The 13,287-nt window shown below is 43.2% G+C and overlaps 1 protein-coding gene across 1 annotated transcript in view; it reads right to left on the bottom strand.

Annotated features, from left to right (window-relative positions):
* dbpa (D site albumin promoter binding protein a) overlaps positions 1–13,287 on the bottom strand; it is a 27,932-nt gene extending 14,645 nt beyond the window's left edge. The window contains exons 1-3 of the mRNA XM_078290248.1: positions 12,113–13,287; positions 5,719–5,987; positions 4,718–4,925 (exon numbers count right to left, since the gene is read on the bottom strand). Coding sequence (XP_078146374.1) covers positions 4,718–4,925; positions 5,719–5,987; positions 12,113–12,308 — 673 coding nt within the window. The 5' untranslated portion in view covers positions 12,309–13,287. The remainder of the gene's footprint in view (positions 1–4,717; positions 4,926–5,718; positions 5,988–12,112) is intronic.

Raw genomic sequence — 13,287 nt, 5'->3', positions numbered from 1 at the left:
GAGTCAGTGTCTTGTTTAACCCTTTCCTGACCAGAATCCATTGCAACCAGCGACTTCACCGCCTCAAACGTGGCACAATCCAACGCATTATCCTGCACTGTCTTCCTTTCCAGTGGCAGCAGATTGCACACTATAAAAAGAGTCCAAATTCTTAAGCAATATGCATCAGAATTACCTGAAATTCATCTCTAAAATACACAAAAACCAGTCTGTGAAGGTGTGATTTTGTCAGCCAAGGACTTAACCGAACTGCTACCAATAAAAAAAAGAGCCATAATCGATCGTTTTCTAACAGTAGGACTCTTCTTCACCTCTTCACACCGGTTCCTACAGGTTTTATCTGTCCGAGCGGATCTGGGATTCTTCCAGTCTAGACGCTGGTATGTGGTTCCTGTCTGTTGTGCTTAAAGCAGAACGCGGCTCAGCTGGAGGATTCATACATATATATATTATTCCCAGAGCCGAGGACGGTCTGATCGGTGTTTGGATTTCCGTCTGCGAGAAACAACGTGGATGTTTCACAAACACAGACTCCCTGTCCGAGGCCGGGGAGAAATCTGACGGCTGGAAATCAAATCGGTAATATTCCCACTGGAGTTTTGAGATTTGGATGTGACTGAAAAATGTCTGGCATCTTTAAATCATGAGGACTGCCATCAAGAATCTGAGTCAAATCTAATCAAATGTTAATGTCAGGGAAAATATCAAGTGCCGAATGTTGTCGCTCTGTCTCTACTTTGGTTTGTTTGCCTGTTTAAGCTTCTATACATTTATATTCTCATATCTTTTCTCATATATTTTCTTGTACTTCCTATTTTTACCAAGGAGGTTCTGTTTTCATCTGTTAGTTTGACTGTCTGTCTGTCAGCAGGATATTTTAAAAACGTATGAAGGGATTCACATGAAATTTGGTGGACAGATCGGACTTGGACCAAGGAACAATTGATTAGATTTTGGTGATGATCCGGATCTGAGATTTCTTTTAGCCAGAACTATGAAGCTAACAGAGATAGAGACTGCTTTCCAAATCCTAAGGATATGTTTGCAGGGTCAAGAAATGAATTTAACTTCAAATTTAAGTGATAGGAACGATGTATTTGGGTGTAAAGGAAAGTTGGAGAATTGGAGAACTCCAAGCGCCTTCTTTTCCTCTGCCTCCGTGTGTCAGGCATCGGCGACCGGAACTGTTAAGAATTGCCTTTATAGTAATTAATAAAAATAATAGCATAACATTTGCCAGAAGCTTTTATCCGCAGCACCTCACAGTTCAGCGAGTGCGTACAGGCTTCAGCCCGCGTGGGCCGGCGGGACCCGACTCCTGACCCGCACCGCTACAACTGCAGCTCCACTGCCTTCTTCATAATTGTTGTTTTGTGCAATTTTTATCCATTAGCGTCCATTTTTTTCGACCCATTGTAATTTTTTCATGTGTTTGGTGCTGTTATATTTCAGATTTACAGCATTTTAACACGCAGACTTAGTAAGCAACATCATTTAAGTGAATAAGGATTTTATCCAAAGAACCATGACTGCAGACGTTTTTCAGTATGCTCTACCCCCTGAGCTATGCTTCTCTTTGCTAAAAATAAATCTAAATCAAACCGAACACATGCATATGGATTCTATTATTATTTCCCATCTCTTTTCCGTCTCTCTGCAGTTGGTTCTCTCTAACTGTGGCTCTGTAGTAACACTTCAGCTCCACAACGACCTGAGGGATTTCTGGCTGGATGCATCATGCTCAGCCCAGTCACATGTTCATAATTCAGGATACAGCGCGCACACACACACACACACACACATACACACACACACACTCTCTCTCGCTCCCTCTCCCTCTCACACACACACACATGAAAGCTGTATGCTCACATTAAAGCGTACATGGCACACAAGCACACAGTTGCATGCAAATACCCAGACAAAGAGGACACTCTCATATGCATGTTCCAAATCAGAGTATAGCACACACACACACACACACACACGCACGTGCACGCTTAAAAGCATGCGTGCACACCAATGCCCACACATGCATGCCTGCACGCAAACACACACAGAAGTATGTAGATGAAAAGACACAGAAGTTCTGAGGGCATATGTGAAAACACACACATACACACACACACACACACACATACACACACACACACACACATACACGCAAATGCAGAGACACACAGGCACATAGTCAAAACATGCATGTGCACAAACACACAGATGCATGCAAATATACAGAAACACATACACACACATGCATATATTCAAACAAGTACACACATGCACATACACACAGACATTAAACACATGTACATGTATGTACGCTGATACTCACACACACTCACACACACACACACACACAGCAGTATCCAGTGGTATTATTCCACTGTACCAGGCGTTGTGTGTTCATATGTTGCTTCTTTTCAGGATCCTGCATCTCTCTCTCTCTCTCCCCCTCTCCCTCTCTCTCTCTCTCTCATTTTCCAACAGTTTTTTTTTCTCTTCTCGCCACTCTGCAGCCTTGCCAGCGCTTTTCTTTTTCATGGTGAAACATCTCCTCTCTTATTGTTTATGACTCAGAATAAAAGGCAAACAGAATGTTCCAGTCAGAATTCTCAGAATCTAATCCTGCACAGTCGATCTCTCTCTCTCTCTCTCTCTCTCTCTCATTATCTGTCTCTATCTCTTTGTCTCTCTCTTTCTGTCTCTCTCTCTCTCTTTCTCTTTCTGTCTCCCTCTCTCTCTCAATTAAATTCAGTTAAATTCAATGAGCTTTACTGGCATGAAGTACAATTCAGAATATATTGCCAAAGCTTTGGTAGTGATCAATAATGACAACAGTAATAATAATAAAGATGATAAAAATGTCCAATAAAAATCAAAAGAAACAATTAGAATAATGGTAACAATAACAATAAGAATAATAACTCTCTCTCTTTCTCTCTCTCTCTCTCTCTCTCTCTCTCCCGTTATCTCCATTACTCTCTCTCTTTCTGTCATTCTCTCTTCTTCCATTTACTGGCTGTATAATAACTGAACAGTCACAAAGACATGTAAGACTCTCTCAGTAATAAATCATTTTGAAATTAGCAGTGATGATTCATTTTATCGCCAGCAGGGAAAAAAAAAAAAAAAAAGCTGACCGTCAGCATTATAAACAGTAGCTTCGTGGTTTCAATTAGTCAAAAATTGGAAGTTGTGACACTTATGAAATCTTAAAAAAAAAAAAAAAAAAAAAAAAAGTCATGAAAAAGTTCTGGCAGTTCTGGCTCACATCAAAAGCGGCAGAGCGGAGAGGAAACAATGCATTATAAATAAATAAGAGATGAAAACAGGCTGCAGAGGCCAGAGAACAGAGAGAGAGGAAGAGAAAATCCTGCACAGGCTGTTTGTTAAAGAGTCTGATGGTTTCATTGGGTTATTTAGTGATGTAACGGGTCCATGTCCCCATTAGTGCCTTATCACATCAAGGCCTGCAGTATGCATGTACTTTATGGCCGTATAGCTTCATGCATGTCCGACTGCATTAGCCGGTGCGGAAATTTCATGTTCTCATGTGCAGATTTCAGATATTAAGTCCATTTGATCGTCGCTGTTGGGTGAAAAGTGAACTTCTCAGCAGCAGAGAAAAGCCGGCTGGTTTTCAGCCTGAGCAACACGCATTTTTTATTCTGTCCGATCAGGTCTGAAAGGTTTTTATAAGCCCAAGGATGGAAGGATTTAAAGAGTTTGTCTCAACCCACAGAGTCACCAGGTTTCCACATGACAACAGATCATGTTTACCAACGAGTGATCATTTTTCTTATATCTAGTATCTGTTTTTACTCCAAGATCTTAAAACTTTCCATCCTAAGTTGTTCCCCACTTTGCACTAAAGGCTCATCTCTATTGTAACTGATAATGTAATAACTGTCAGATAATCTGATAACTTGTCAAAGTCTAATAAAAATGGCCCTTTAAATAGGTGAAAAGTGTAATTAAACCTGTTAATGTAATTCATTGCCAGATAACATAATAACATCACTTTATTACATTAACTGCCAATTATGACTTCACAAGGGCTGTAACATACATTTAAATGATGATGTCATGATGCTATTAGTTAAAAATGTAATGATGTGTAAGAATAAGATGAATGTAAGAACTCAAGTTATTACATTGTTAGTTAATATTATTATGACATCATCACAAAACATGTTACCTTATGAAGTAATAATGGCTGGTTAATGAAATAATGTGATGTCATCTGGGATATAATGGGAATTTATTATGTCAACAGGTTTTATTACATTTTAGTTATTACATTTATCACATATTTTTAACTGATGATATAATAATATTGACTAATAATGTAAGAGTTATTATTACATCATCAATTGGAAATTTGCCCCTCCTTATGAGGCAACAGTCGCCGGGTAATGTAATAAAGGGATGTTACTGCATTATCCAGCAATTTATTACATGAACAGGAGATAATACATTTTATTTACATTTTAATTACATTTTATTATTTTGACAAGTCATCACATTACCAGTTGCTACATGCCTTCATTTCAAAAGGCTTTTGATAAGCAAAATTCTACTGTATATGGATGAAAATATGTATGGACTCACATGGACACACACACACACACACACACACACACACACTCTTATTAACTTCACCTTCACACATGTATACACATTAAGCGTACCCGACCCCTCCCCAGTCACTCACCATGTACACACTCTGGTCCTCCCATCATGCCTTGCTGTGGCTGCTGCTGCGGCGGCGGCGGCGGCGGCTGTGGCGGCTGCACGGTCTCCAGGCCCAGCAGCGAGGAAGAGGAGGATGAGGAGGAGATGGAGGAGGAAGAGGAGGAGCAGGGTGGAGGAGAGGACGGAGGGCACTGGGAGCTCTGATTGGGCACCGCCGACTGGGAGCTCTGGAGAGGGGGGGGGGGGGGGGGCAGAGAAGAGAAGTCTGTCAGCCATTTGTTTCACTTAAATAAAACACTGGCAAAATACATTGAGACATACTGTACAATGGACACAAAAACTAAACCAAATAAAAAAATACAACCTCTTCTTCCATACTTCCATACTACCATCAAAGCTCTGCCTGTTTTATCAGCCTGAATCATAAAGTGGGGAAGAGCGTCCCATCCCCACTGATTGAGACTCTGTAGATTCAACATATTTCCCCAAATTAATCTCTAGTGTTGGTTTGGTCACTCCTCCGCCCACAGAGAAAGCTGGACTCACCAGCGTTAGATCTTTTCCTCTCTCGTCTCTTTGGTATCTTTGGTATGAAGCATCATGAGCGAGCTGTGAGCAGTTTACTGATTTCACCCCACAGGATTTCTGGGTATTGAAGTCCAGTGTGCAAAGTGCTGCTTTAATGGCAAGAAATATTTTTTTTTTGTCTCATAATCATAGGGAAAGAGTTTTTGGTCCAAAATTGATACTCCTTTTTAAGGAACAGGCTTTCTTGGTGCTCTAAGCACCTTTTCGGAGGAAAATAGTACTTCATTCCATCAGAAAACTACTAATGATACAGTAGACACTTGTGTATGTGTGTGAACAGTATGAATTCAAGTGTTAAAGTTAGTATGTTTCACCAGATGCCAGATGACTTTGTTCTGGTTTTATCTGAGTATTAATATGAAAATGTCATCCAGGAGGAGACAGTTTCCACAGGAGGGATCCTGAGTGTTTCTGAACTGAAGCTCGGCTCACCTGGGAGGGGATCTGGGCGCTGGTGGAGCTCGGCCCGTTGTTGTGCATCCCCATCCCGTTCTCGGTCAGGAACTCCTCCAGGTCCATGTACTGCAGCTGGAACAGGCCCCCGTCACACGGCAGGGTGCGCTCCCACAGCAGCGGGCCCAGGAAGGCCGACTGGGAGTTGGGCCGCAGGGGGCCGGAGCCCGGGGCCCCGCCCCCCCCGCCGGAGCCTCCGGTGCCGACGCCCTGGGAGTCTTCATCCGAGTCCTGTGGCTTGTCTTTGTCTGAAGAGGAAGAGGAGGGACGAGGAGTTTGATCGTTACATCAAGCTGCTGAAATACATTATTACAACATGATACTTAAAGATGTGATGTGTAGCATGTTGTGTTTCTCAAAATTAAGACTACATTTCCCATAAACCCCCTTGCTTCCTGTTGCAAAGAGGATGTTACTGCCTCCCCCTCCCTGTTTGTTTTGAAGAGCAAGAAGAGTGATAGGAGCTGATAACAGCCTTGATAACAGCCGTTCTGATAAGGTGAGCTGACATGAAGCTGAAACTACGCAGCTAGAAAAGTGGAACTGGAAAGGTTGTGTGTTATTTGCACTGTAAAGATGTTTCCTGTTTCATGATGTAAAAGCAATCCAGCAGATTTCCCTCCAGAAACAACTCAGTGGCTCACAATGTAAAATAAAGTGTAGAGGCGGCTGGAGGCTGACAGGCTCGTTTGTTTACAGTAATTATACTAATGTCTCAAAATTAATGTGGTCGTGATTTACTGATGTTAAAATTATACATGTAGCGTCTTTAATACTAAACGATCTATCCATTCGGGTAAAATGCTGCCACCTGGAATCCTTTTGTCAAAATTTTATCTTTTAAATAAACACAACCAGTTGGTACGCAAAGGTCCTATGATGACTTGACTCTAAACTTTAATAGCAGCCCATTATGTGCTTTAGTATCAGTCACTTAGTAAGAGTAGAGTCCTTTTTTCCAATGACAGATAATTCACTTTGGAATGAAACACTTCAGTGTTCAATCAAAATCTGTACATAATCTAAAAGTTGATACCATTATTATTGCAAAGTATTGAGACAGATTGATTATTCCATTTGTGATACAGTGGAAATACAGAGAAAGTGAGATGTTTGAGGTGGAAACACGATGATGGATTTCCCCCTCAGGCATCAATAAAGAATCGCAAAAAAGAAAAAAAAATCCTGCAAATAAAAAAGATACTAAATTGAATTTAACTACTGGATGGGAGGAGGGGAGAGTGATTCGTTTGTGCTTTGATCCTTTGGTAATATTGTTCTTAAAAATGACGCTGGCAAAAGTGCATATTGAATAAATGGCACGCTGAATAATAAAAAACCAATAAAATAATAATAAAAGAGCATATTTAACTGAGCCGAGATGAGAGAGCGAGCGGGAAAGAGAGAGAACAAGCGAGAGAGAGAGAGAGAGAGATGGAGGGAGAGCATCGGAAAGACAGGAAATTTAAATTTAAAGAGATTTAAGAACATAAAGACACGAGAGATTAGAGGGGGAAACAGAGCAGAGAAGAAGAGAGGGAGAGAGAGAGAGAGAGAGAGAGAGAGAGAAATCAGGTCTATCATATTCGTGTCTCTAATCATCTTCATCTTCATCATCCGCAAGTCAGCTTCCACTAGATCTACTGTGTATTCATTACCCAACTCCAATAGACCAGATACAGAGAGAGAGAGAGAGAGAGAGAGAGAAAGAGAGAGAGGGGAGATAAATGAGATAGAGAAACAAACAAACAGAGAAACAATAAAGGAAACAAAGACAGAGATGATGAAAGAGAGAATCGCATGAAGGAGGAGATGAGGCTGCAGAAGACGTGATGAAGGAGCGGAAGAAGAGACAGAAATATAAATCAGAGGAGGGAACGAGGAAGGAGACGAGGAGACGGAGGAAAGACTTGAAGGAGTGCGAGAGAATCGAAGAGAAAGACTGGGAGAAAAAGAAAGAGAGAGAGAGAGACAGACAACATGTTTGAAACACGTGTTTGACATCTGGACATGTTGGACGAAAAGTGACAGAGACAAAGACAGAAAAAGAGACAGAAAAAGAGACAGACAGACGATTTGTTTAAGAAATCCATCGCTGAAATATTTTTGCAGGCATTTTAGGTCTAAACATCAATATATCATTGTCAAGTTAATGGTGATATCTTGGTATAATTACCGTAAACAAAGGAGACCATGATTGATAGCGTCTATCTCGCGCCAGTCGAATTGTCAAACTTACGACCGCATTTCCTTCCTGTCACAAACAGGATGTTGCCACTTCACTCAAAAGGTTTTCTCGTTTACTTTACTGAAGAGGATCAGCATGTTTGGAAGTGATTTCTCCATCGCTCCTTTCCCTCCTTCCACCATCTGCTGCCAGAAACTCTTTGCAGCTTCAGCTCCGTTTGCTCTGGAAGAACAGAACCTCTTCCTGTTTTGTGCCGTAAAGCGATCCAGCAGATTTCCCTCCAGATCCACCAGGTGGAGAAACTATGGAGAATCTCATATCGTCTGCATACAGTAATTATACTCATGTCTCAAAACTAATGCGATGATGGTTTATTGATGTCAAAATGCTACACATAAGGTTTACTGATCCCAGGTTTTTATGCTGCATCTACATGTGTTGATGTGGCTAAGAGGCTGTAGGATTTTCATTAGGACCTTGTTGAACTGTCATGTCTGAAACACCTTTACAGACCAGCTGATAGGGCTGGGTATCGGTACTCAATACCTTTAAAGTATCGACCGAAATAACCCAGTACCAAGTAGTATCGAAACTTCTCCAGTCAAACGATACCTGCATTCACTACTTTTTGTACACAGATCTAGAAAAAAATGACTATTTGTATGGTTTTGCTCGCAGCCAATCACCGCAAGTGTTCTTCGATTTAATGCGACGTGTGATTGGCCCGCTACCGCAGCAGCTACAACCCATACAGTCTGTGGTGGTGAAGTCGAGCGCGGTGTGTGTGACGGAGTTGGCAGTTCAGCGTGCCGAGATGCCACCAAAACGTAAAAAAAAAGGTATCGAATGAAGTACTCTATTGGTATCGGTGTCACTTTAAGGGTACTGGTATTGGTACTGGTATCGTAATTTTTTAAACGATACCCAGCCCTACCAGCTGATAGTCCTAAATTGCTTCTCCTGCTACTATTTTTCAGTGCAGCTGCATTGGAAGTTTGCTTTTTCCATCTCACATTTCTCTACAATTCAAATTGGTTTTGGAAGCGTTTCGCTAGCTAGTAGAAGATTTGTTTCAAGCTCGCTGGTAAATCGCGTCACTTCACAACAATAGATCATTTGATTTAGGTTTTGCGTGTTCAAATTGTTTGTTGCAAGTGGGCTTAAATTGGTATAGAGTATTTTTTTTTAAATTTTGCTGCCATCTTTGTGTGTTCAGCCATGGTGGCTCTCGCTGCTCATGCTAACTGCCCAGTTCTTCTTCTTCTGTTTATTCCAAACAAACCGGAAACGTTAAAACGCAGGAAAGAGCGACCAGACACCAGCAGACAGTGGAAAAGATTTCATCAGCTGGATATAGGTTGAATCACTGTTGTGTTATAGCAATTGGCGATAGAAAATTACTTTCATCATTTGTTGACGATGCCTCATTACTGCTGCAGACTTTGACATTTATGCCAGCAGTAACATTAGCTGTTAATTCGTAGTTAGCTATTATTCTGGATTGTATTTCATTTTTCATCTTTATATTTTCATTTGACAAGATGCTTACAGCTAGCAAGCGTGGCACTAGCGCTGAGCTGGTTTTCACTTATTTAGTCGTGTCTGACTGACTGACAAAGACAGTTTGGGAGAGGAAGGATGGTGAGAGGAATGAAGGAAGAGAAGGTAAAGAGGAGAGATGGGAGGAGAGGAGAAGAGAGACAGAGAAAAACAGATTTACAGATGCTCAGTTGTCAGGCTGGCCGAGGGAAGCGAGACACTAAACTGGGCTGAAGGAGGAGGAGAAACACTGAGAGGCTGAGAGAAAGAGAGGAGGAGAGGAAGGAGGAAGACGAGCTCGGAAATCCATTCTCCTCTTCCTCCCATCAGCGGTTTGGGAGGCAAGAGGACGAAAGAAGGACAGGGTGAATGGATGGAGATGAGAGATGAGAGGAGAGCAGAAGATGGGGGGAGGATGAAGGGTGAGAGGACGAATGGAGGAGAGGAGGAGAGAGATGGATGGACGAGAGGAGAATCCAAGGGGGACAGATAGGGGACAGGAAGGCAATAAGAAAGATAGATGAGAGGAAAGGGTGAAGGGAGAAGATGAGAAGGATGAGAGGGAGATGATGAGAGGAGAAGACGAGGAGAGATGGATGAGGAGCTGGTGAGAATGAGAAAGGAAAGGAAAGGAAAGGAAAGGAAAGGAAACAAACGAAATGGGGAAAAAAACAATGAAATCATGATGTAAAAGACGACACAAGGTGAACAAACGAGTTGGGGAAATCCCTTTGTACAGGAGCAGGAGGAGGAAGAAGAGAAGGAAAGAGGAGGAGAGAGAGAAGGAGGAAGAGAAGGAGAGAGGAGGAGAAGGAGAGGAGGAGGGAGAAAGATGGATGAAGGGAGTAGTGGAAGTGACAAGGCCAATTCACAGCGATGGTGACACTTTGAACTGGAGTGGACGAGTCATTAGAGTCCAATATACTGAGGAGAGGAGGAGAGGAGAGGAGGGGAGGAGAGGAGAGAGGAAAGGAAATGAAAGGAAGGAGAGGAAATGAAAGGAAACGAGAGGAAATGAAAGGAAACAAGAAGAAAGGAAAGGAAAGGAAATGAAAGGAAAGGAAATGAAAGGAAAGGAAAGGAAAGGAGGGACAAAGGAAAGGAAAGGAGAGGAGTGCAACACCGACAGTGAGGAGAGAAGGGAGGAAAGAAAGGAGAGGAACAATGCAAATTTGAGAGAGGTTGTGGAAGAGGAGAAAAGATTTAGAGAGAGAGCGAAAGAGAGAGAGAGAGAGAGATTAATGCAAATCAGATGGGTTAGGGGAGAGAGAGAGAGGGAAAGATTAGAATATAGGAGATGAAGAAGAGGAAGAAGAAGGAGAAGAAGAAGAATGTAAATCAGTGGAGGGACCAAGAGAGAGAGAGAGAGCAGGAAGACGGAGGGATCTGACAGGAGAGAGAGAGAGAGAGAGCGAGACAGGAGGAAGAGTGAGAGGGAAAACTCAAAGACGCGTGAGAGAACAGGCACGGCAGGGCGAACGAGACCAGAGACGAGAGAGAGAGAGAGAGAGAGAGAGAAAGAGAGAGAGAGATGTGCTAAAAAGAGTGGGTGTTCGCGAAGGCGTCAAACAAAGCGAGCCAGGGAGAAGCAGGAGGGCGAGGGAGAGAAACACTCGCTCTGCATTATGGAGGAGGACAGGCAGCGATGGAAGCCACAGGCAAACACGCTGCAGACCGCCTCGAACGCCACAACAAACACGCCGAAACCGAGGGCTGTGAAGGCATCACCTGTGTGTGTGTGTGTGTGTGTGTGTGTGTGTGTGTGTGTGTCCTGACTCCATGCAGCGCCTGCCTGTCAGCTGAGCTCACCATCATGTCTGTCTTCCCATATAAAAACACCAGAGCAGAGGGTTGCAGTTGCACCCAAAGGCCACCAGGGGCCGCCAGCAGGGACTATGTGATTTTCTCTCTCTCTCTTTCTCTCTCTCTGTGTGTGTGTGTGTGTGTGTGTGTGTGTGTGTGTGTGACAGCAGCTGACTGGGAGTTATGACAGCTCCCACAGAAAAGAGAGAGAGAGAGAGAGAGAGAGAGAGAAAGAGGCAGCCTGGTTAATGTTAATGGTTAATTTCATTTCAGCCGTGCAATAGAAACATATAATATGAAATCCACTGGAGCAAAGGGAGTGAAAAAAAAGTGTGTGTGTGGGTGTGTGTGCACGTGAGCAAGTGGGTGTGATTGCCTTGTTTATCCAATATGCACGCACACTCATGCACACACACACACACACACACACACACACACTCATGGCAAATCACTGTAACATTCCTGTGATATTTCCATAGGGGCTTATAGTGTGTCTATAGTGAGTTTATAGTAGTTTATCTCCTGTGGTATCACTATAATATTCCTATAATATTCCTATAGTGACTTAAAGTAAACAAAGAACACACACACACACACACAAATGAAAAATGACTATAATATGAGAAACCTTAAAGCACTTTATGGTGTTTTTCGTATCTCCTATGGTATTATCATATAATATCCCTATGATATTCCTATAGTAACCTTTTAAAATGTATCAGGCCTGTAGGATCTCTCTCTCTCTCTCTCTCTCTCTCTCTCTCTCACACACACACACACACACACACACACACACACACACACACACACACACACACACACACACACACATAATGCACTCACCTTTCATCTCGCAGCAGTCCTTGGCGGCCCTCTGGTCGGCTTTGATGGGCAGCTGCAGCAGAGACTTGAGGTTGGCCATGGAGGTCAGGTGGCCGCCGTTGGGGCCACTTCCAGTCGGGTTACTGGTCCCAAACTGGGGGCTCGTGGCCCCGGCGGGGAGGTCCGGCGGTAAGAGCTGGGTGAGAGGCCTTGACATGACTGGAGGGGGGGCCGGGGTGTGTGGGGGGCGGAGGGTGAAGGGGGAGAGAAAAGCAACCTGCAGGCTGTAAAGTTCAAGATCAAAATAATCCAATTAGTGATAATTGACAGACGCGCCGTCAAAATAGGTGCGTGGACAGGTGTCGCGTGCGCGCGCGCTCAAGATTTCCGCCTGGTATTCCTCGTCCGTCCCATGAAGAATAAAATAAAGAATTTAAAAAAAATAAATGGGGAAATTTATCTCCAAAATGGCACCATGTTGACTGTGAGAATCTAATTCATTTTAAGACAGACTGGCCTGGAAGAGTTGCGCTCACCCCTCCTCTCTCTCTTTCTCTCTCTCTCTCTTTCTCTCTCTCTCTCTCTCTCTCTCTCCCTCTCTCTCTCTCTCCGTCAGCAGCAGATAAACAAACTTAGATCTGTCTATAATGCAGATACAAGGCAAACGGAGTTGAGTGGATAAATCCTGGCGCGCGGTTGAAGTCCGGTTCAGTTGGTTGGGAAAACGGTGGTTGGGGTCGGCTCGGTCGGTCCGGTCGGTCGGTCCGGTCCGGTCCGCTGCACGGGATGAAAACACTCCGAGCGAAAAGCTGAAATAAAGGCGAATGACTGTAGTCCGAGAGAGGATTAGAAGCAGTAGAATAGAGAATAGAGTCGAGTGGAGGCGGAGAGAAGAGAAGAGTCCGAGCTGAAGGAAAATAACACGAGCGATGGACAGAAGAAACTTGGGAATAAATATGAGAGCAGCAAAATAAAATGAAGCCGAAAAATAAAGAGATTCCCAAAAAAAATAATAATATCCAACAATGTGAGAGTCAGATAGATGGGGTTGATGGCTCTTATTTTCCTCTCTCTCTCTCTCTCTCTCTCTCCCCCCACTTTGTCGCTCTCCCTCCCTCTCTCTCTCACTCTCTCTCTCTCTCTCTCACACACACACACACACACACACTTCTCCTCTATTTTCGTCGTTCTTTCTG

Source organism: Centroberyx gerrardi, chromosome 19 (assembly GCF_048128805.1).
Source record: "Centroberyx gerrardi isolate f3 chromosome 19, fCenGer3.hap1.cur.20231027, whole genome shotgun sequence".
Classification (NCBI taxonomy): Eukaryota; Metazoa; Chordata; class Actinopteri; order Beryciformes; family Berycidae; genus Centroberyx; species Centroberyx gerrardi.
This window is presented reverse-complemented; position numbering and strand designations above follow the sequence as displayed.